General features: G+C 39.9%; 1 protein-coding gene and 1 non-coding gene across 2 annotated transcripts in view; both read right to left on the reverse strand.

The window, feature by feature from the left end:
• LOC128535442 (cysteine-rich motor neuron 1 protein-like) overlaps positions 1-25,482 on the reverse strand; it is a 57,479-nt gene that overhangs the window by 17,694 nt on the left and 14,303 nt on the right. The window contains exons 4-6 of the mRNA XM_053509340.1: positions 15,138-15,377; positions 7,538-7,717; positions 2,721-2,924 (exon numbers count right to left, since the gene is read on the reverse strand). Of these exons, the coding sequence (XP_053365315.1) occupies positions 2,721-2,924; positions 7,538-7,717; positions 15,138-15,377 (624 nt within the window). The remainder of the gene's footprint in view (positions 1-2,720; positions 2,925-7,537; positions 7,718-15,137; positions 15,378-25,482) is intronic.
• Positions 13,501-13,665, reverse strand: LOC128540261 (U1 spliceosomal RNA). Its single transcript, XR_008365441.1, has one exon. It is a non-coding gene; the product is annotated as a U1 spliceosomal RNA (small nuclear RNA).

Genomic DNA, 25,482 nt, shown 5'->3' on the forward strand with positions numbered 1-25,482 from the left:
AGTGGTGTGTAAATCATTCAAGCATTAAATAAAAATCTGAACCAGTGAGAAACAGGTGCAGATGATGGCAGACGATCAGGCTGGTGATTAGTATACTGGTGATGCTAAATGCTGAGTGGTTGGAACGGATGAGAGGGGAAATGAGGCTGCTGCTGAGGTTGTTACATATTGTTGTTAAATTTCTTCCTATTGGCTTAATCTAAGCCATTTAGGTTGTTTAATATGAAGAAAGCACGGGTGGCTTAAGGCTTTTGTACAATACTGAATATTATTTAATTCTACAGTTTTATTTGTACAGCACTTTTAACAATGGTCATTGTCACAAAGCAGCTTTAAAGAATTAAATATACAGAGAGGCTCAAAAAATGGATATACAGTACACTTCAACATGAAAAACGTATACCTTTTTTGATGGTCACATGATACAGTAACATCATTGATGGTGTGACTACTGACATCTTTAGAGGAAACATAATATTACACTTAATGCATATCTGTATACACAGTATAATATCACTGCCATAATTAAAAGTTTTAAAAGAGGACATAGGGAACAACTGTTAAAGTGTGTATAATTTTTTTTAGGTCTCTCTCTCTCTCTCTCTTTCTCTCTCTCTCTCTAAAAGTGTAAGGGAATATGTATACATCATTATTATCAGATTGTCCCTGATGCTGAGGGTGACGCTGGCAAGAAAAAACATGTTTTCTGGGGATTGATCTGCAGTCATGAGGCTGGTAGTTCAGCATAACAGGTGAGGTGTTTAAGTTAATATTGAGTCCATTTTCATTATTGGACTCGTTGTCTAATGAATGTCTCAAAAATGTCTGCGTTTATGTCAGCAAGCAGGATTCCTAGAAATAGACATTATCACAAAGTAGCTCCAGAAGTAGATTAGTAGAAGGAGACTGTGACAAGTGGAAAAACTCCCAGAGATGAAATCAAACTTATTAAACGTGAATTTTGAATAAGGCTTGTGATTCAATTCTCCCACAGTAAAGTATTGTGTTAAAAGTGTGTTGACAGAAGCTAGACCTGGTTTGCTAAATTGATTGGGCCAGCGGCGTCCCAAGAGTGCCTATATTTCCTACAGTATAATCACACTGGAATGTTTCAATGTGTGCATCACTCCACTCGTGTGTGTTCGCCAAGTCAAATTACACTTCTTAGTTTGGGGCCATTGAAACGATGTTGGCTACGTCATGGACGGCGATTGGCAAACAAAGCTTTTAGGGAATATAGCTTTTTTGCTTAAAATACGAAAGCTTGTCAGGTGAAGAGGAATTGGAAAAAGGTACGGCAATTTTACTTGAAACAGATTGAACAGTAATGTAGAAATGAACGTGAGCTAGCTAGTGAGCAAGCCAAAGTGCTAGTCAGTGTGGCAAAAATAAAATGAACATTCGGGCCAGGTGTCCGAAATGTCATTTACGTGATATTAATTTCCTGTTTATAGCTTTTCCTATAATAACAATATCAAAATCCTTAAACCACAGAAGTATTTTAGGTTTCTACATAAAGCACAAAAAAAAAAAAAGGTATAGTTGACGTCATTCCACATTCATGTAACTATTTACTATTACTGCTTCATTTAATGCTTACACATTGTTATTATTATTATTGTTATTATTATTATTATTATCATCAGTGTCATTTAAAGGAGTCAGTAACATGTTTGTTGTGAGTGTCATCTGCTGACTAAATTCTAAACACTCTGCATATCTCTTTTATGACCCATTAAAGGGAAAACTAAATGAACTGCTTTCCAAAACTTCGCTGATTGATTAATTACCAATCAAGCTAGTTTTTAATCATTTCATTAATGCCTGGAAACATTTAACTTGATGATAGTGACCATGTCCTCACCCATGGTTTTTTTAGATGTTGTTTGGAACTGGGAAGCACACCATATGACACGACTTCCTATTTTATAACAGAATAACAATAACAAACTGAAATTGAAGCCACATGTGGTGCTTTGGCACAATGTCTATTTACACATTTCCTTTTCTTCTGTTTTAAATCCTGCTGCGCTCCCTATGGTGGCACGGTGGCTTAGGGGTTAGCCCCGTGGCCTTACACCTCCAGGGTCAGGGTTCGATTCCCGCCTGGGGTCTGTGTGCAAGAGGCTCGGGGCTTTGCAAAACCCATTAAACACCAGGAGAAGCTCATTTAGCATCACAAATGAACAGCACCTCAACCCCAATATGAAGGCTTTACAGAGCATAAGTAACAGATGATCTATTTAATTAGAAGGTTTAAACTTATTTCAAATTAGAATTAGAAGGCTGAAAGCTTTCGATTGGGAGTGTACTGTATATACACTAGGATAGCTGTGGTGTCTGGCACCAGGAGATTGGCAGTGGATCCTATGGGAGTTTTGATGGCCAAAATGATTGACTTTACCTGTAGATGTTGGGGCTACTAACATCTACTCCTTCTCGCTAGCTGTGTGTGGTCATGCAAACGGCTACGAGCCAGCGGAAATTTGAAATGTTTAACATACTCTGAGCGGCTTAATGATTAGGTGTTGAGACATTTCTTCTCAGTAGAGGAAGTGGGAAAGAGAGTGTTTGCATTTGGGAATTCTGGTTAGACTGTTAACAGTGTTAACATTAAATTGTGTGTGAGAGTGTGTGTGCATGGGCGTGCCAAGTATTTATCTGTTCACCAGTTTTAATATGTGCCAGTGATATTTTGTGCAGTTGTGCGTTGTTCCTACCCTCACAGAAAGGGCAGCACTCTCCGGGGATCTTGACGGGGTTATGGCAGTTCTGTTTGCACGCCATGGCGGTGCAGTGCAACTCGCCGTCCACACATTGGCAGAATGTGCAGTCATCATCCTTCCACTGCTCCTCGTGCTGCCTTAGCTTATGGTTCACCCAGCAGCTGGCCTTGGTCCTGGCTGATGATAACAGCTCCACACCTGCAGAGAGAGAGAGAGAGACAGACAGACAGACAGATGGACAGCCAGATGGACAGACACAAAGAGAGAGTTAATTTTGCACTGTAGTTACACGAGGCACGATGCAAGATTAAAAAGCAGTCCAACAATTAAACAGGAAATAAGACCAACACTGTTACAGGCTATCACCAAGTCAGTTCATGAAGCCAAGCTTTTGTGTGTGCTCTGGTCAACTGTAAGTGCCATTATTACAGAATGGAAACATTAAGGAGCAACAGCAACTTAGACGCAAAGTGGTAGCTCACGCGATCTCACAGGGTGAGGCCACCGAGTACTGAAGTACTGCGTAGTGAGTAAAAATTCTATCCTCTGTTGCAACACTCTGGAAGTAACATCAGCAATAGAACTGTGCTGTGGGGGCTTCATGGAATAGGTTTCCATGGACAAACAGCTGCACACAATCCTAAGATCACAATGCGCAATGCCAAGCGTTGGCCGGAGTGGTGTAAAGCGCGACTGAAACCAAACAGTGGAAATGTGGTCTCTGGAGTGATGACTCATGCTTTTCTTCCCCCAGTAATCTGATGGACTACTCGGAGTTTGGTGGATGGCAGAAGATCGGGACCTACCAGAAGTGCCGAAAGGAAAGTTTGGTTGATAACATGAGGTATAATGTTTTTGGGAGTGTTTTTCTGTTAGTTTCAGTCAAGAGCTTTGGCAAAGACATTCTAGACAACTGTATGCTTCCACCATTGTGGCACCAGTTTGGAAAGACACTCCCATGTTCGGGAATGACAGCGTCCCCTTGCACAAAGTGAGGTCCATAAGGTTAAATAAGGTTGGTGTGAAGGAATATTAAGTTCTGACTTCAACCCAATTAAACACCTTTGAGATTAACTGAAATGTTGATCGCGAGTCAGACCTTCTCATCCAACATGAGCACCTGATCTCTGAGCTTTTTGACCTTTTTCCCTTAACATCTCAAGAATCACATGGGGATTATTTTACTCTAAAGTTGAGAACAAAATCTAACAGCATTATACACACATTTACACCAGTGTTTGAAGCTGTGAACAGGCTAAAAACAGAGCCAAATGTTTAAAAGCTGCCTGAGCTTTCAGCATATTCAGCTAACAGTTTACATACGTTCTGGAGGAAATGTGTAAGTAATGTAACAGCATACCTAAAAGTGCAAGTAATTGCTCCTGTTACGTTTTACATTTAAAGTGGTTTGGTGAATGTGTGCCATTTCATAGTGAAGCATGTTATTATTATTTTTTTTTCTATGTATTGTGCTTGTGTGCATGTGGATACAATTAAAATAATGATTCATCTACATTTGTCCATAATCCTAACTTTGCATAAAGCATATTTGAACTTGCCCAAGAAGCACTTGCTGTATAGCCTTTTAAACAACGTAACAAGTCACAAGTCATCTTACTTTACTCCGCTAAACTTGACATTGGGCTTAATGTGCTTTAATATCCCCTCCAGTCACAGGATCTGAATCCAATAGGGCACATTTGGAGCTGGAGATTTTTTTTGCATGAATTTGCAACTGATAAATCCGCAGCAATTTTGTGATGCATTCATGTCAACATAAATCTGACTATTTAAAAGGAATGTTCCCAACACAATGTGGAACGTATTTCATTAGGACTTAAAAGCAAAGCAGGGCCTTACGCAGTATTAGTATGTGTTCCTGATGAAGTGTTCCTAATAACTACCATATTAGATATTAGAAGATAACTTTTTGGCATTTTGGTCCATCCAGTATATCAGGCGATGGATACTCCCCACTCTGGAGATATATCTGTCGTTTCTATGGAAGTTACTTAAGGAGTCGGGTTGCCAGTTCAATGCAAGATTGTCATTCACACACTATGGGCAATTTGGGAACGCCAGATCGGCATGTCTTTGGACTATGGAAGGAAAATGGAGTTCACAGAGGAAACCCACCAAACACTGGGAGAACATGAAAACGCCATGCACACTTATGCATACCCGAGGCAGGAATCAAACCCCGACACTGGAAGTGCAAGGCGACAGCGCTAACCACTAAGCCACTGTGCTGCCAGTAGATAACGGGATAACAATAATTCAGTTCTTAGCTTATGTATACTAATAACATAAGTAATAATTTATGCAAATAATTGAGCACAAATAGTCCATTGTTCATCACATGTCTCCAAAACGATGTCTCCAAACAATGTCTCCAAACCGCCCCACATTGCAGGTCCTATAAACTTTCCCTTTCGTTCTTGCCGAACCCTTCTTGTTACAGATCACTCATGCTACCCTTCACCACTCATTCCACTCATTTTTATAGTGAAGGTCTCATTAAAGCCTTTCCATGGTGTAAAAGCTGAACAGCTTTGAGATGAAAGCATTCCCTTCTTGTAGAGAGCTTTAAATTCCAGGTGGCTCTGTCGACTCTGACCTCCTATAACTGCCGCGCCAACCTCTGATGTCTGCTGAACCCAGAAACACCTCTGACTGAGGAAAATATACCAGTCCATGATCTTTCTGTCTATAAGACACATGCACGACTAAGCGACGTATATTCTGTCCTTTCCATTTCGATCTACAAATAAACCAGTGACTATTGTCTGGTGAAAGGTTTGGTTATTGTTACATTCTGACTGTTATGACTGAAAGCATTCCCTTCTTATAGAGAGCTTTACATTCCAGGTGGCTCCTCTGTCGATCCTGACCTGCTATAACTGAGCCAACCTCTGATGCCTGCTGAACCCTAGAAACACCTCTTGTGGATTCTTGATGTGACTTTTATTACTTTTGATACAAATCCATGCACATTACATGACTGCAGTGTTCGCAGTCTGCTAATTGCTTCAGGAGGATTGTTTGTAGCCTTCAACTCACATCTTAAGTAATCACCTTCTGTTTCTGATCAGTTTTAATTTGTTGAATGTGAAAGAAACGTGGCTAGGTAATTTGTGAGATGTCTGGGTTTTTTTTTCCCCACATGTATGCCAGATGTAAGACTTAATAAAATTATTTTCAAAATAGCATGTCATTTTTTCCCCACACCTTCTTGTTTTTTTTTTTTTTTTATTGGCTTGTAAATTTCAAAGTTCATCTTGGCACTAAGCAACATACTGTATCTGTAAACTATGTGGTGATTTTGAAATGTGTCTTTCACATCCCGTGTTCTTCTCCCTTTAGTAAATAGGTTTTTAATACAGGAAATTGTATTATTATACTGTATGGTCTAGCCACTGTTTAAGCTAAAAACGCCAAAGACGTTGATGGTTCTTCAATTGTTTGCAGCTTCCAGTAGGGACTCTATTGTAATTTTTCCCATGATGATGTAATGTTTTCCAATAAACCATCCAGGATTTCAACAAATGAACAAACTGAAAAACAGATTTACCATTTTTTCCTAATAGTGTTTTGCTGTCTTATTATTTATGTCCATCCATCCATCCATCCATCCCCCAATCCATCCAGCTTATCCAACTCATCCATGGAGCCTATAACTCAGTAACTCAGGGCACAGGGCTTGTTACACCCTGGATGGAGCAACAGCCAATTGCAGGGCACGGCACACACTCACACACCCTGTAACACCTGGCGATATAATAACAATCCGCAAATGTGATAAACACAAATGTGCATCTTAATCTGCAGCTTTTGATGTCAAACTTTCACAAACCTAAGAATTGTCCACAAAAGTAATAGCTCTATGAATATAATAGCTATTACGTTTGCAGGGATTTAAATAGCTGCAGATTTGTATTAGATTTGGGGTTTATTACATAAGTAAGCTGTTATGACATTGGTGGGTGTTACACGAAACCCAGTCACACAGTACAGTATAGGCAGTTTGGAAACGGCAATCACTCTAGACTTCAGGTCTATTAGAGGAAACTGGAATACCTAAAGAAAACCCACTATGCACTGGGAGAACTCTGTGTACGCAGTGTTTTGCTTCTTATTTCTTGACTGATTGTTTTTCTTTATTTGACGATTGTGCAGGTCTGGCTTACGATTTTCCCTGGGTATAATAATTTTATAATGTGGGTTTTTAGATTTAAAAAAAAAAAAAAGAGTCATAAAGAACCTTTTAAATGAACGGTCCAAGGTGCTGAATCAACATTTATAAATGGAGCATTAAATAGTCATCACTGCTGGAAAGAAAATCCAAGCAGACAGAGAAAGAGAAAACTAAATACCCTGACTATTACCCCAAAGCTCTAACATATGCGGATGGACAATGTGACTGTTTTTTCAGATGTGCGCTAAGCAACAATAAGAAAACCACAAAATCTGATCACTACTTGATGATAGATAACTGTCTTACGCGCTTATTTTCTACTGGCTCACGAGCCCGAGGCTGATGAATTCAGCTGGATAAATCAGATGTTCCTGGAAAGCGAACGCACATCTTTCACATTGAGTGAATTGGCCATTACAGTATGTATATTATTTTTGATTTGGTCTTTTACTGAGAAATCAAAACTCATAGTTTCTTCTATATCTTTAACAAGGACTGATAATGTTACCATCTTGCTAAATTATTATATCTGATATATTCGATGAGTGTGAAATTAGGAAGTACGGCATGTGCTGTAGTGTGCAGTATTTGTGTGTGAGGACGTGGTGTACTGTACCTGTGCAGACAGGACAGCATTCACCGTCCGGGATGTAAAAGTTATCACACTCCAGCTCAGCACACTCGGCCTTGGAGCAGAAGGAGATGCCTCCACGACACTGACACACCCAGCAGGAGTCCATGCGATACACATCACCCTCGGTAAATTCGGTCCCGTTGTGCACACACTTGGGGGAAACTGGTGAAGAAGGAAAGAGCAAGTGAGCAGACAAATCATTCTACATTCTATTTTTTACACCCTGAGTAAAATATGAGTTATGACTGATAAATAAAAAAAAAATGTAGCGTTTTTTAATAAAACATTTCCATCTTTACTGCATCATTTTTTTAAATCATTTGTGTGTGTGTGTGTTGTACATCATACATTTTAACACACAATGAAATGTAATGTTATCCATCTGGCGCTTGCTGCTATATATATATACACACACTCCAGCCAACACTTACATTAACTGACAAGCAGACTCACACACACATACGGTTCTAAACTTTTAATTTATTCATGTTCTGATTAATTTATGCAGCTTCCCACCTAAATGACAGACACTTAATATGCAGTGCAGACTCCAAGAATTAATCAATGAATAAAAGCATTTAATCAATCAGGAGATGCTTCATTCCCATTCCTATTATAATGAATCAGGAACTACATGTATTACACAAATGGCCTACAAACCACCTCGTATGAACTTTGCCTCCCATCTGGACGTCTCATTCTGCTGTCAAATTGTTCATGTATTAACATTTGCCCTAGAGCTTTCAATTATTATTTTAGTGGACAAGTACACAAGTAGACAGGTATATTTCATACACAACATTTCTCCCTAGAACTAATAAAGTACATTCTGTAGATATGGACATGTTGATGGAAATTGTGAAGATACAGTATGGGCCTGGTGCTAGCAGTGACGTACTGTAAAGCGAAGGTTTAAAATAAAGTACGCAAAAAGAGACACGATGCTAAAACAATGAAAATGATCTTGGTTTGTAGAAAAAACTATTTTTTTTTAAAGACCCATAGATATTGCTATTGCTCACACAACGTCTCTGAAAATGTTGCTGGGTTAAGACTGGACCTTAACATGGAACTATGCCGAATCCATCCAGAATATGTAACATATCTCCTCTGAACAGTTGATATTGAGATGTGTCTCCTACTTATGTTCTCTGAAGCCTTCATAATGGCTCTAATCTGAGGTGCTGGCTGTTAATTGGTGGTTTCTGAAAACTCTGCGGCAGAGGGACGTTTTGGTCTTGCTTTCCTGGGATGGTCTTCATAAGAGCCAGTTTCATCATGGTGCTTAATGGGTTCTCAAAATACACTTGACAAAACTATTCCTGCAAGAACCATTCCAGACCAGCTGACCTTCAGGTTATAGGTTCGATTCCCGCTTACCTACTGTAATGCCGTATGTGTTATTTCAATCCAGTATTGTTCTAAAATGCAAAAAAAAACAACAACATTTGACCGGTCCTGTTAATATTTCAGTAGTATGAGCTAAAACAGAATGCATGATATTACTGAATATTTGTTAATAAATACATTTCACACAGAAATACAGTACAAAATTGGCCATCACTACAAAGTAATTTCAGAGTAACGTATAGCAGAAGGTTTATAATTCACAATAGCACCACTCCTCGACTGTCCAAATTCTAAAAAATGTCTTCTTATAAACCTTTAATGCTAAGGCAACATCAGCATCTGTAGGCCATACCTCCATAACCTCTTTAAAAAAAGGCTGATCTTATTGCCTGGTCCAAATAATACAAAGCAGGTGGACCGGGTCATTTAAAAACAAGAGAGGATTTTACCTCTTTTATTCTCTTTCTTCCTTTCCCATGCATTAAGCAAGCAGCAGAGTGAACCAAAAGCAAAGCCAGAGTCAGTGGCACATGGATGAGATTTTAATATAATACAGACTCTCTCTCAGAGGAAGTCACATTAAATGTACGCATGTGGTTTTAGCACTGTTTGTGCATGGTAATAGCGAGTGTGAATGATGCTTCACAGGTATCCGCAAGCACCTGGAACGCTTTCCTTTCTTGCGTTATTCCTCCCTGACAGCTCTGTGGTTGATGTTTTGTGTTAGTTACAAAAAGATTGTGATTTCTAATCCAAGAGCTGAAAGCAGAAGCAAGCTTTAATGGTACTCTAGATTTGTACATTACTGCTACCAGGGCCCAAAACCAGCACCTGATTCAAGCCAGGAACATCATAAAACACAGCAAAGAATTATTGATGCCATGCCAATCTTGGTAATAAGCAGAAGATAAATGTGATTTAATGTGAACAGCACATGATATTAGTGAGATTTCTTTTTTTTTTCGCAACACTGTAAATATTATAAAGTGTTTTGGTACCCAAAGGACTGGCACCTCATCCAGGGTGTCTACCACCTTGTGCCCCAGGTGCCCTAGAATAGCCTCCAGGACTCCCATGACCCTGTGATAATGAACATGTTTGGAGATTCCTGTAGATGATCTTGGGCCAGCTCTTTAGTATTCTTAGATGCACATCCAGCAGCCATGTTAAATGCATATTGGTGAAAGCGCTATACAAGATAGGAGTAAGTCTTAATCTTCTGATAAAGACACCCAGGGGCTAAAATATCCTAGAATCCCATATCATGAGAGACCCAGGATAGTGGTGCTTTCATATTTTGTTTTGAGTTTACTTCATGTGGTTTTAGTTTGATTTTAATCTTGTCTCTACCCACAGTTGTACCCTGATGCTCAGTGTTAAACCTGTGATTATTTTTTTTTTTTTTGGATACCCTTATACAGTATTTCATTGTCTTATTGTGACTTCTTACTATGCACTCTTGTCCTTTAATTCTGCGCCTAGTTTGTTGTTTTCCGACATTCGCCTGTTTGTCTCTGTTCTGATTACGCACCGCTCTAGTTTGTTGCTTTCTGTCTGTGCCCTCACCCCTGCTGGGGCCTTTTATAATGATTACTGGGCTTACCTAAATAAACAACATGCTGAATTTACGCACATGCATCCTGCCTCATTTAGCTACACATTACACCGGAATTCAAGACACCACCGATCTTTGCAAGACTTTGAGCGCTGCAATATTTTACAGTACCCCATTGTGCATGGCTGGAGCTTTTGCTTTTAGTCCCATTCGACCACAACACATGCTTCCTTGTACTTCCAATGATTTAGGAAATTTAGAACTTGCATTTTGCATGCCATTTTATGCTCTCGGGAGGGTTTCAAAGCTATTTGGATTAGTAGATTGATGACCGGCTTGACTTTATAGACGCAAGATATATCTGTTTCTTCAATACTTGAACTAATCCCCCCACCCACCACCCAAAAAAAAAAAACCTTCCCAACTGTGTTTGACTGATGGCACTTGGTTAGTTACCTAGTAACCCAGTGTAAGTATCTATCCAATGACAGAAACTTTAAATCACATTTTGTAGGTCGCTCTGGTTGAGAGCGTCTGCCAAATGCTTAAATGTAAATGTATGTGTGTGCAGCCTTAAATAAAATGAAAAAAAGTAGAGATATAAAATGTTTTTATTTTATGTGTTATTATATATCATAATCATTTATTATATATCAGAATTTAAATCACTGTATCACAATCATCATATCAAGGTGTTAATCCAGTGCCAAAGTCTTTCTTTCACTCCCCTGTGCCACAAGTGAATCAGATTTTGAATGAGTTATCCAAAGACCAGACACCTCCAGGCGAGAGAAACCAGCCAAATAGCACATACATGCAAGACATGCAGGTGCATCTCCTTATCCTTATCTCCTTATACAATATTAATAATCTAGAGATAGCCTGCAACTCACTCGCAGTACCCCATCTCTCCCTCTCTCTCTCTCTCTCTGATGTGAGACATGGGTCAGACACTAAATGTTAGAACAGATGGCACCAGAAAGAGCATGCTCCACTGGATCACTTTATATACAAATATTGAATCGCTTGCTCCCGCTGCTGCCACTCACAACCCTGCCATCTACACGCACACACACGCATGAATGCTCTTACACTCTTTATCATATCCCCCCTATCCCTTAGTGTCTCACTTTCCCAGACACACAAAACACATGCCTGTACAGATTCCCCTCAGTGAACTGTTGAACCCCCTGTACTTCCCCACTTGGATGTGTCTGTGAGCAGACAGGCAGAGCCAGACTCCATTCTCCTATTCGGAGCGAGACTGGTCGCCTAAGCGCTTTCCTTCTGTTGACCCAGCTTCCTCGCTAAGTACATTAGTTCCACAACATGGCACACATTTACAGCAGAGCCAAGAGGGCAGAATGGAAGTTTAGACTGTTGGTAAAACATGGAATATTTGACGCTGGCACAAAGTACATAGTGAGAGTGAAGTCCTCTTCTCAGTGTTAAGAGAAGAGGCCTTATACACAACATTCTCTTAACGAACTGCATCTATCAGACTGGATACCACCAACCAGGTTTTTTTAAAAAAAATTTAGCTCCTTTGTTTGTGCAAATGTACACATAAAAAGGCTGATAATGCAATCATCGACTGCTTCAAACTGTATAACGCGCCATGAGTTACGACGGAGTGTACTGCCAAGTTTAAATAGTTTTTCTTAGTTCCATTGAGCTGTTTACATCATTTTATATTAATGACTTAAAGGAAGTCAAGCTAACACTCAGGACTAACCATTCAGATGCAAAAGAAAGATGCCTTAAGTGGATGATTTAGTGTACGGCCCTAAATCTAAGTCTTCCACCATTTAATCATCATTCTGTTGTTTTTGAATGTCTGTGAGCTTTGCCTTTTATGGTGATAAATCAGGGTGTAAATCAACTGTGCCGTGAATGTGCATGGTCATTTCCTGGTGATTTATGAACACATACTGTACATATGGGTTTAGAGGAAATCAGCATTCCAGGAAAGTTTTCTAAATGTCAGAGGAATGTTTAATTCGGTTTGGCGTATGAAAAATCATTTACATGCAATTTTACTGTTCAATGTGCGTCCCCTGTACATCTGTCACTCTTTCTGGGCGCACTATTCAGCTTCTATTTGTTTCTATTGCTCTCAGCATTGATTACATGTCTTTCTTTATGTAATTCAATTTAAGTATTACTTTTTTTCCTGCTGTCACTTTCTACTAGTCTGTTTTTTTTATTCTATTAGATAACCATTTATCAAAGTGTGCGGAATATCGACTGGTATAACACTGATCATGCATGTGAACACATGAGATGAGTTATAATAATGCATACATACGTAGGTTGCCCCAAAAGTGGATGTGTGGAAAGCAGAAAAAAAGGGCAAGGGAAGGCTGATCCATCTAGTCCAATGCAATAGAAGAGTTAGAATAGCTGAACTTGCTGAAAAAGTTGGTCCTGGTTGATGCTGGTCCCGATAGAAAGTTGTCAGAACTTACAGTTACAGTAATTGCAGTGTGTTGCATACTGTATGGGGCTGCATAATCAGGGTGCCAACCAAGTACTGTACACTCCTTCATGGAGACAGTATTGCCTGAGCACAGCGGCCTGATATCAGCAGGATAATGTTTTATCTGCTGCTTTGCGGCAATGAAAATTGCTAAAAGCGCTATACAAATAAAATTGAATTGAATTGAATTAATGTGCACACTGCAAAAATGGTTCAAGAATGGTTTCAGGAATACAGCCACATGTTTCAGGTGTTGACTTGGCCTCCAAATTCTCAGATCTTAATCCAATCAAGCATCTGTGGGATGTGCTGGAAAAACATGTCATATTCATGGAGGCCCAATCTCGCAACTTACTAGACTTAGGGCCACATACAGTACCATCAGGAACAGTATTTTTTTTTTTTTTTTGCATATCCCAGTTGGGAAACTGGGGTCAGAGCCCAGATAGGGTTCAGTAGGGCCCTGCTCAAGAGTTCAACAATGGCAGTTTGGGGGTGCTAGGGCTTGAACCCTTAACCTTCCGGTTAGTAACCCAGTGCCTTAACTGCCACTAAACATGTCAAGGAAGAGCGTGAATCCAGTCACCTGCTTTTAAACATCATGCAGTCGAAATTCCCACATTTTGACGAATCCTCGAGGGTCAGCACAATCCGAGTGCAATGGTTGAGCATTGCCTTGGGCGAACCACCTTCTTAACCATGGTATTGCCCCTGCCAGGTAAGCATGTAAGTACAGTATATAACTGTGGCAACAGTTTGGGGAAAACCCCTTTCCTTTTCCAACATGACTGTGTCTCAGTGCGCAAAGCAAAAACTATAAAGACAGGGTTTGATGAGTTTGGTGTGGAAGAAAAGAGCTTGACTGGCCTGCACAGAGCCCTGACCTCAACCCTATTAAACACCTTTGGGATGAACTGTAACAGAGATTGAATTCTTTAAACTCTCCAAAATCTTGTAGACAGAATGGAAGCTATTACAGTTGCAAAAGAGGGCCAAACTCCAAGTACTGCATGTATTTGAACACAATGTCATTGCAGGTTTAGCCAAATACTTATCTCCATATAACTACAATAAATATCAGATTTAGCAAGTTTGTCATTTAAAATAAGTGATTTAAAATATGTACAGATCAGTTCTAGCTGTTTAAGGGACCATTACTTGAAACTGACAACTAAGACAAGTAAGTGCGCAGGCCCTCTTGTTTTTCATAGGATTACTTATTTTATTTTTTAAAATATATTTCTTTCAATCATCTGGGCACTTTCGGGGGTCTTAACATACTCAAAAACCTATCAAAATTAGCATACAGGTTGGAATCTGCAGGCCAACAGGTGGTCAGTGTGGCGCGGCCCTGAGAGTGAGACATGCCCGTCACAGCGCCCCCTAGAAGCTCATACACACTTGAATGTATACTGATAAAACCCGGTATACATTTACAACTCTTTAAGCAGAACAAGTTTCGCACTGCATGTCATCAGGTCTAATCCACAGGAAGTGAGTTATTTTGAGTTGTTTGAAAAATGCACCCAATGGAATTTGAAATACTCCTCCTAGGGAATTAATCCAATTGCCACCAAATCGGGCCAATATGATCTCAACACATTGCTGATGCAAAATTGCGAAGAGATTCTTGATATGTCAAATGGTTCAGCCATGACAATACTTTAAAAGTATGGCAGATAAAAAGGAACAGTAAGTGGCTAATAACTTCTGTGTACGTTAAGTTATGTACATGGAACCTTAGGATTATGTTAAGAGTAGAACGCTGATCACATGTCATGACAATCATACGTCTATGTCATAGCGCCACCAACTGGCAGCAGGAAGTGTGCCCCTTTTTGAAATCTTTAATATTTTGTTTCTTGGTTGTCATTATAATGAAAAGACATGACTGAATTGAAACTGAAAAGGAATTTTGATTTTTTTCCCCCTATGGTCGTGATGTCAACATTGCCATGATAAACATTTGCTACTGATATAACTGCATTAGAATTAATGTTACATTCACTACTGCATTTATTTAGACATACACAACAATATTTTATTACTTACGTTGATGCAGGATAATCTTATATAGCAAACCTGTTGCAATGAACAATTTAGTGGCCGCCTTAAATTTTCAGACTTAATATTTAAAAATTACTATTCACTTACTGTAAAGTATATACACTTTAAATATGCCTTTTTTAATACTTTACCTTTCTCGCATTTGTAGGACTGACAGCAGTTGCCTGGTGCACCGGAGGCCTCACTGATGATCAAAGCTTTGTGGCCATTATGACATTCTGGCTGGGGTGGGCATTGAGCACAGGTACATTGGGGCGGTATTGTAGGGCAGCAGCCTCCAGGGGGTGTGTAGCTGCTGGTTAGCACAGAGTCAAGAGGGCACTCGGGCACGGCTAGAGTCGGGCATGTGATCCCAGCACACTTCAGCTCCACTGAAACATATGAGAAAGAATAAGAAATTGACTAACAGTCATAAACACCTTCCACCTTTGGGTGAATGAAGTGTGAGAGCAAAATCTTGCTTTATTTAGACATAGCACTGTTATGATCTCTATAATAACAATCATTATTTATTGACTATGCACTCAGAAAACAACTACAGTATTTGCAGGATCAAAACCTCTTTACTAGAATTACAACTAACCCCTTAAAGTCATTTCCAAAACGAGAGGCAGAAATCTTCTTAGACTTTCATATTGCCAGCAGTGTGTGTGTGTGTGTGTGTGTGTGTGTGTGTGTGTCATCAGATGTAACTCAGCCTCGGACTGACAGCTTTATATGAACCTGGCCACATGAGCTTGAGAACACTAAGACACACTCTGGAGATCCATGTACTTCCTGTTCTTCCAGGAATCTGTGTACTGTTTCTGTAAACAAGCTCACGTTCTCCACCCCCCCAGCCCCCCCCCCCAGGTCAAATATATACTGAATATTTTTTCAGCCACTTATTTAATCAGTTCCTTCATGCTATGTATTAATAGTTCACCGGCCTGCTGTAACAGTCCCTCTTTTTTTTTTACCTTGGAGTCTATTTTGATCCTATTTTTTTATAGGTCAGATTCGTCTGTCCACAAAGCCACTGCAGCCATCATAATACCCAGTGGGGTACTCCATGGTGTTCTTTGGATGCAGCTCAGGAAAAAGAAAATTGTTGGATTATTTTTCCACGAGCTGCCATTGAGGCCGTCGTTCAGTGATATTGTGGTAAAACAGAAGCTTCCTTACAGAACTTGAGTTACACAGCTCTTAAACAGAGTTTATTTTGGGTTATTTCCTAGAAATGCTTGGTTATATGTGGAGTATTACTGTCTGGTTTTCAGTTCATGCCTAAGCATATTGGGAGATGCATAGACGCTGTGTGGCAAAAGGTTTTTTTTTTTTGGTTAAATTATTATTATTAATATTTTTTATCATTTCCTCCATCCTATTTAATATTTTAATATATTAGGAAAGGCAGATTTCATGTCAGCTTTCTTCATGTTGTTTTAAACCAGCACTCACATGCAAGCAACACTGCCAGGTGAAGAGGATAAGGGAATGATGATAAATCAGCATAACTATGTGATGAGGCAGATGCCCTGCTGAGTCAGAACATCACTGGAGTGAGACTTTTCTTCCCCCCGGGATGATGCTGTTGCATTTCCCACAGAAGTTAACTCACAGTCATACACTAATACAGCATGTGACTAGCATATGACTGATGCAAGGTTGATATTCAGAATTTTGTATTCAACACATACTGACGACAAATGTCAGTCATTAAATCTCATTCTAGCAGTCTCGCAAGATGCAAGGATTGTTCTGTATTCACTTTGGCAAGAGCTGGTAATACAAGGGTGTATCAAAAAGTTTCTAGATTAGCTGTTTTTACAAGCTCTGTTTTATTGCCGCATGTCCTCCCTCAGACAATCTTAAAACCTGGCAGTAGGATCCGGTCTGGCCCCTGGGGACGAATCCTGGGGGCAGCAACGTTGTGGGTTGTTCTCTGACGATCATCGTTCGCAAGTTGCCGAATGGTTCTGATATTTTCGGGGGTTAAGCTCGTTGAAGATCTTCACGATCGCTTGTCGTCTTCCAGTGATGTTCTTCCGCTCTTGAAGTGCACGTGCTACTCAACACACCCTGAACAGCTCATTGCAGAAACGTATTAAATATCAAACGTCTCTGTGGCAGATTTGCCTAGTGTCAGGGTTTAGAGGGGGATTTGGGATTCAGCCTTGTGTTAGGAGCTAATTAGCTTTATAGCTTGCGTTACCCGTGATCAGAAGAACACAAACTGATTAAAATAATTTCGGACCGACTTGAAAGCAATAACTAAGGAGTCAGCGTGTTGTTGACGAATACATAACATTACCAGATGTATTTTCTTGCTGAAGGTGCTTCCATGACTGTAGTACATACCCAACAGTTAGTGTAATTAACAATAGTTGGTACACCTGTGATGTGGAGTGATACATATACATAGGTTTATACTCCCATTGCTGAGATGCTCTATACAGTATGAATCCCAACCAATCAGGTAGAAACTAACTGTTGTATAATAAGCATTAGATATTTTTATCATCTATATATTTACTGGATATTGATGTTATGGCACTCGACTGTAATGCCAACTCGAACTGCATTTGGTGACCTTTGCTGTTTCTGTGGCTTTCTTTGGATGGGTGGGGCCCAGTTCAAAGAGCAAAAGAAATTGTTTCACCTGCTTAATCGAGGTGTGCTCGAATCTTGCTAATATGGACATATGCATTTTTAATTTAGCTTGTGCTGTGGACGCTTCCATAGCCAGGCTTTGCTGATGTCATCCCCAGGTTTTGACCCTGTTACTCCATTTCCAATCCTGCAACCCTACTCCCGTCCAGGATGTTGACTACACTCTGACATTTACGGAACTGTAAAAAGATACAACCTCCCCTCCGCACACACATAAACACACGCACATTTACAACACATCCTCATCACCAGATTCAAAATAATAATCGAGCAAAATAGTAAAGACATGAAAGACTCAATGATTTTGAATCACGCCTGCTCAGAACACGAGTTCTGCATCTGCTGCAGTGAGAGCTGCGTAGAGCTTTATAGGATTTCCTGTAGGCAACACTGTGTTTTATCAACCACACACAAGGAGGGGGGCAACTACCAGGGCCAAGGCTCATTACTGCAAATGCCCCACTCTAAAAATTATCCGAGGGTATGTATCCAAAATGACATCATTTTGAGCAGTTTAAACAGAAAAGTGTTGGAAAATTGTATAATGCAAATTATGAAAATTGTATAATAAAATTGTTGGATAAGTGCAAATACAAGTCAGTCATGGCTGACGTGTGTGTGTATGTGTGTGTGTGTCAGTGTGAGCATACACATGTTTTGTTCATTGGGGACGGGTCATATTTGGGTAGGAAATCTGACAGTTGAGATTGAGACAGAACCAGTCATTGAATAAATAGTAAATGAGTGTGAGGTATCTGTACAGCACTGTTTTCTTTAGCCGACTGTGAAACAGCAGTAGCCGGGCACAAAGCGTACATTGATCAACTTTCTCAATGCATACTAACATGGAGAAAAAAGAAAAAAAAAAGGCTTATGCATTAAGGTAGGCACCAAGCCCATATTTAACAGTCCTATACTCCAGTCAAATAAACAGTCTGAGGCCTAATTTGGGAGATTTCTCCAACTTTTGAATTGCATTCATTCATTCAACGTCGTCCTGTTATTAATAAATCCGGAGAAGAGTTGAGAAATCACTCTGGAAAATGTCATGAGCATGTTAAAAAGGATGATCAAAGACACTTTGTATGCATCATTGCAAGGTGGTGGACTATGAGAGCAAATTGAGTAATTATCAACTTATGTGGAGAAATTGGTATCCGAAGGCTATAAACGTTTAAATAGGATGTCTGTGATGGTGCTCAAAATGAACTCATTAATACACATAAGCCCACAATATACGGTTTGTTAAAGACCAGATAACATGATGTGGACAGATTTAACAATTAATAATAGCAATATGATATGTGGTCCGTGAAAAATATAACATAGAGGTATTTTCCAATCCTGTGATGGATTGGCACCCTGTCCAGCGTGTACCCCGCCTTGAGCCTTAAGTCTGCTGGGATAGGCTCCAGGCCCTCTGTGCCCCTAAATACAGTACAAAGCAGTATTGGCAATGATTGAATGACTCTTGTAGCCTAAGTAAATTAACAGATAATCTCAGTATTTAAAATGAAGAACACAAACAGAACTACGTTGTTTTGTGGCACATCTGATTTTCTTATTATTAATAACGTTACTCAGTTCAATTATGCTTTATACCTTAAATGATGTATGTATACACGGTTCATTCCTACCTTTAAAGCCAGTAACATTAAAAACACCTGGGATTAAGGTTTGTCTTGCACCGCTGGGGTAGCTCGAGCCAGTTCGGGGCATGACTGCACAAGACATGATGTCTGCAGGGGATTCTTTGCGTGCTGTGAATGGCAGGATCAGGCTTACAGTATATGTCTGGGGCATCCCATGGATGCTTGGTTGGATTGGATTTGGAGAATTTGAAGATTAGGTCAACAACCTTGAACTCTTTGCTTGCTAAGCCTCATCCAAGGCAGGCTGTGAAGAGCTGGGTGTGCTCTGATACCTTTCACTCGGTGCTCTGATACACCACTGATCACCATTGAAGCAGGGCTGGCCTTTGGTCCACAGCAGTATAGATAAGCCTTGGGTGCCGACGATCCTGTCACCGGATTCCTGGTGTTTAAGTGATAATCAGTGTTATTCAGTTCACCTGGTGGTGGTGTTAATGTTATGGCTGGTGTATTTCACCTAGAGGTGTGGATAAATTGTACCTTTAAATTATCAAGTACATACTTGCACCTTTTAGAGCAAAGTTACACTACGCGAACTTTCTAGGTAAAAAAAAAAAGCTAATGCATATTAGAAAATGTGGGGAAGGCAAACAGGATGAGTTTCAAAGTATTTCAGAACCACTGTGCACCGTCCAGTGGGAGGATCTGGGATAATTAGCTCGTCAGTGGCTATGGAAGCAATCTATGCACCACAATAGGGGCTATTCTCTTGTGTTTAGCCAAGAGAAACACAAAGGACTCTTTTGACATGCTTAATAAATTCAATCTAACCAAATGGCCTCTAATTTGCTTGCTATTGGTAGAATGGGAAGGTCCTAAGTAATTCTTAGCAACCAGTATGTCTGGGTAACATGCACACATTCACACAGGGCAAGAGGAAACGCCACACCAAATGGGATAAGTTAGACATGGAAATTAGTTCATTACTGAAAAATAGCCCATTGTAGACAATACATATACATCTGGCACATCCAACGCTCATTCGTGAAAGAAAAACAGCTTTATAAATGTGCTTTTCTTTTTAGCAGCGGACACAAGGGCGGCAGTTTTCCTCCACGCTCTTTTTCCCGCGTGTCTCCTGCAGGCAGAGGAGGCTGTGTTGACAAGCCGGGGTTTACTCATGGAAAAAAAGAAGCGCACAATGCAAGCACTGTTCAGAGACTGACTTTGGATACTAGTCAGTGAGGAACAAAGATGCCTCAGTGCAGCTGCTCTTGCGTGGGCTTCATTTTATATAGTTGTATATTCAAAAAAAACAGACACTCTGATATCAGATTCTCAGGTCTGTTTTTGCTTCAGATCTGCACGTGATGTCATACCAGTGAACTAATGAAATAGGAATGCTAGACGGATGGTAAGTTACTTGGGAGATGAATGAGAATGATTAAATGTTCTAGCGATGAAGGGTCAAAAATTAACGGAATCTATAAAGAGTGGGAACACGGGATGGGCTGCTCCACCTTGGTTGCCCAAAGTTGCTTAGTCATTATTTGAGAAAAACATGTCAGGACATTGGGCTGGAATAGAAGTTTCTGAAAGCTATTATAGGCTTTTGCATGTGTGAGTGTGTGTTGTGCTCGGGTGCAGTACACCCTTCCCCTCTTTGTCAGATTTGTAGTGTGACCGAACGCGACCCAAGCCTTTGTGATGGTGAACATGAAAACAAAAGTGCTTTCCTGACAAAAGGATTGTCTTTGTGCTATTGTCTGAGATGAAGCTACTTAAGTCTCCCTTCATTCCATGAAGTTCCATAGTGCAAAGGATGCTAATGGCCACATTTATCATCAATTTAAAGATCTTTAATTTAACATATATACTGTATATATAACCTCAGTTGGACCGGAACTGAGGTTATATATATATATATATTTTATTTAATTCCATTTTAATAATTTTGAATAACACATTTGCAGCATAGATATCATTTTCTGATTTATTTGGATTAATCTTTTCAAGAACATTACTTGAAAGAATAAATAATATGTTCTCATTGTAATCATTGTTGCCTATTTATTAGAGCCACAGAGCTTTTTGTTCTACAAATTTCCTGGCTATGCTTCACAGATCCCTGGAGGGAACTGGATCTTACTTTGAGAACCAAAATGTATCGAACACATTTCCTAGTCGACAAACCACTCTACAAAATACAATGTTGGAATCGAATATCGCTGGTCATGGTTCTAATAACAGTTATTGTTAGATTCTCTTTTTTTCTGTCTCGGCCCCTCACTCTCTCCACTTTTGTCAATGGAGCTCATAAGGGGAAAATAAGAGGCGCTTTCAGCTACTTCCTTCTCTGTGACATGAGAGCAAGTTAGAGAATGATGGTGAAAGAAGGGAAACAGTTAGTTCACCATACAAACAAAGCCACAGACACACTGAGACCTGCGCTTCAGCAGACAACACATAAACTTAGTGAAGACCACATTGTGCTTTTGCCAGGCAGCAGCGGTCTGGACAGCACAACAGTCCCGGCACAAAGAGATGCCAATTATGCAGAGCTAGGGACTGAGGGAAAGGGATATTTACAGGTGCGGCTAGGCTGGAGTAATCCATCTGGCAGTTGCACTTCACAGCATGGCATCACCCTGACATAGCTTGAGGCACAATTATACCACAAAAGAGCTGAAACCTTGCAAAATCACACACTGGGCCAGAATAAGTCAATGGAAATAAGTTTTAAAGTAGTGCTGTCAACCGGTAAAAAGAACTGAATCTAATTAATCGCAGTCATAGACTGATTAATCATGATTAATCACAATTTTAAAACCCTTAGATTTGTATTATGTTATCTTGGAATAAATAAATGCATGACAAACTTGTTAGAAGAAATTAATTATGCAGTTTTATAAAATCTCAAACATTAACATTTAACAAATGTTAAATTTAAATTTCCCAAATGGTAAACATCTTGCAGCAGCAATCATATTGTCTTATATGTCCTATAGTGGTGACCACGTATGTTATCCCATTTTTAACTTGGCTAGAGCTATTGGATAGTGCATGCTCTGGGAAAAGTAGTCTTCTACAGTACTGCAGTCTTTCTTCTAACACGCCCAGAGTGAATGAGTACAGTTGCCATTTGTCATCGATTAGACGTGCTGTTACACCAAAGTAGTTATGGTTACTTACTGATGTCCAGTGGTCTCCAATAAGTGCAATAAAAGTAGTTTCTGCCAACTGCCTCACTTTCACAGCCTGTTTAGTGTCTTACATTTATTCTTGTAAAAATAGGTCCCCCCTCAAAGGTAGCTCAAGCACACAACTTTGGTTTTATCCAAACCTCATTCGAGACTTGCTGTTCAGCACACCTGATGATGTTACCTGATAAAGTTATTCTGCTGTACAAAGGCTATGCCTACGTGTATCTACTTATATCTTGTGTGGGTGAAAATTGCCTGCCTTGGAATTCGACATTGGACTGTAACTGACTGACTCCTTCAGTCTTACAAAAACGGTCAGAGGGGAATAGCCAGACTGGTCCAAGCTGACTTAAATTCTACAGTCACCCAAATAACCACTTTTTACAACCATGCTCAGTATCTCAGTATGCACAATGTGGCAAAACTAGAGGGGGATGGGCTACGACTGCACAAGACCAAATTGTGTTCCAGTCCTGTGAGCCAAGGCTGCAGAGAGAGGGAGATCATAAAAATAACACCTGGTCTTTTACAGATCTTGTCTGAATAAGTTGAGTTAGGAGCTACAGTAGGAGCATCCGGTGAATCACTCACTCACTCATCATCTTTACCACTTAATTCTGTATTCAGGATCGCGGGGGGGCCGGGAGCCTATCCCAGGAGACTTAGGGCACGAGGCGGGGTACCCCCTGGATGGGGTGGCAATTCATCGCAGGTGTCATAACATTACAACGCAAAACATCATGCCCAGTATTGTTTGGGTTCACCTTGTTTTGCAGGGGCAGCTCTTGCCTCTCGAGGCATGACCTCTCAACACCTCTGTGGGTATGGTGTGGTGTGGTATCGATCCTCTGGGTGCTGTGGGTTGTAGAGTGGGGCCTCTATGAGTTGGACATATCTGTCTGGCACAGCCCACAGGTGCTCAATAGGATCAGGGAAATTCAGCCTAGGGCTCTTTGCCTGCCGGCCCCCATACATGATGTTCTGTCTCACACTGGGTTTTCTGGTATCATTCCATTGTGGCCAGCATTGACATTTTTCTTTTTTCAGACTGACCTTTGATCCCCACAGGCATAAATTACCCTAGCGTACCCATGATCCTGTCACCAGTTTACTGAAGTATAATTAATGTTAATGTGTTAATGTTTTGTGGTGTTAAAGAAATGCCTGATCGGTATATATACTGGCAGTAGATTATTTTTCTATTTAACATGCCATGATTAGCTCAATAATGAGACAAATATTTCACTGCCACTGTTTGTTTTTCTAATTTGCCCAACTAAACGTTTTTCTGAGGGAGGTGAAATATGATCATTTACCATTAAAAACTGGTGCTTAGAGCTGGGGCACAGTATCAGTGTTGTGTTCTTTGGATAAAACTCCCTCCAATTGAAAGTCACTTTTTAATAACTTAATTAGATTAGCATCAGGCATCCAGGCTAAATAAAACATTATTTACAATGATCCTGTGTGATGGAGCCAACTACAGCCCACTGAGTGAGTTTGTTTCCATTTGCAAGGGCGTATTGGAAGACAGACGTGTATTTGTCAGCCAGTCATGACCGTGAACAGCGGTCATGAACAATAATGTAAATGATTAGAAGCGTTACACCCATTAAAATGGTCTGTGAAAGAGCAAAGAACCTGCGACAAAGATGCCAATACATCTCAATGGTTTAAGGAATTCAAAAAAAGTTAAATTTTTGTTCCAGAAAAGTCAGAACCAAAGCCAGTTAGCCATCAAGATCCACATTTTCTTTGACATAAAGCCATATATAATGGCATCCCAAAATCAGTAAGTTTTAGTCATTTAAGCAAGTCTGTTGTTCATTACATTAAGAAAAATTGTAAGCACATGCAACTTTAACTTCAGCATCACTTTTAGTAATTGAAAGGTAAAAACATTTCCACCCATTGCTGGCTTCTTTACTCATCTGGAACCGAATAGTGTCTTAATGCTTGCTAGAAAATCCATTTAAATTCCTTCAAACGCACAGTAACAGACACGTCTTTGTGAAGTAAATCAGTCTTGGTAAGACAAAGAGCTGTGATTTGGCTCGAGCAACATGACTTAAATCAGTGCCGTACAATAACACCTAAACAGCTAAGCAACAAAATTAGCTTTGAGTTAAAGAGGCCAGGATTCACTCTAGAATTAGAAAACTTCTCTCTTTCTTGCATTTCTAAAAAGCCTTTACAACAAATAAAAAAAGTTTCAACTTTATACTACCTGTTGGCAAAAATATGATACAAAAATTTGCTAACTACAAAAGCACATATAATTTGGGGGATGATCTAGACACTTAACGTGACTTGTTTGCAAGATTCACATTCACAACGAGTTAATCCCTTACAGATGCATGTATCCTTGGCACACTACCACAGCACAAAATACTGGATGTGATTATAAATGCATTATTCAGAATAAACAGATAATTTCTTCTAAACATATACAGTACATGTGAAATAAATAGGAAGTGCACTATTAGAAGCAGAATTGGTTGAGACTAGAACTGGACAGGATCCCCCGCCCCCCCCCCAAAAAAAATGCTGTTAAAGTTTGTGGGGCTTAGAAAGACCATGTTTATTAGCATGACATACTTTTACAGCCATCATTCATTTATCTTTAGAAACTTCCTGGTCATGGTCAGAAAAGTCGATTCATTTTGGCTACTAGCATGTTAGTTAACAGACGATGAGGACAATATAGTAAGTCCCCTAAAACATTCAAGCATTCAATTTATAAACTTTGAAATTTCCTTGAGATTAATTAGAGTCCACCTATGGTAAATTCAGTCGATTGAACATGATTTGGAAATGCACACACCTATCTATATAAGGTCCCACAGTTGACAGTTCATGTCAGAGCACAAACCAAGCATAAAGTTAAAGGAATTGTCTGTAGACTCCGAGACATGGGAAAATTTCTGCTGCTTTGAAGGTCCCAATGAGCACAATGGCCTCCATCATCCGTAAGTGAAAGAAGTTCAAAACCACCAGGACTGGTCGGGGGAGAAGAGCCTTAGTCAGGG

Source organism: Clarias gariepinus, chromosome 13 (assembly GCF_024256425.1).
Source record: "Clarias gariepinus isolate MV-2021 ecotype Netherlands chromosome 13, CGAR_prim_01v2, whole genome shotgun sequence".
In the NCBI taxonomy this organism is placed as follows: Eukaryota; Metazoa; Chordata; class Actinopteri; order Siluriformes; family Clariidae; genus Clarias; species Clarias gariepinus.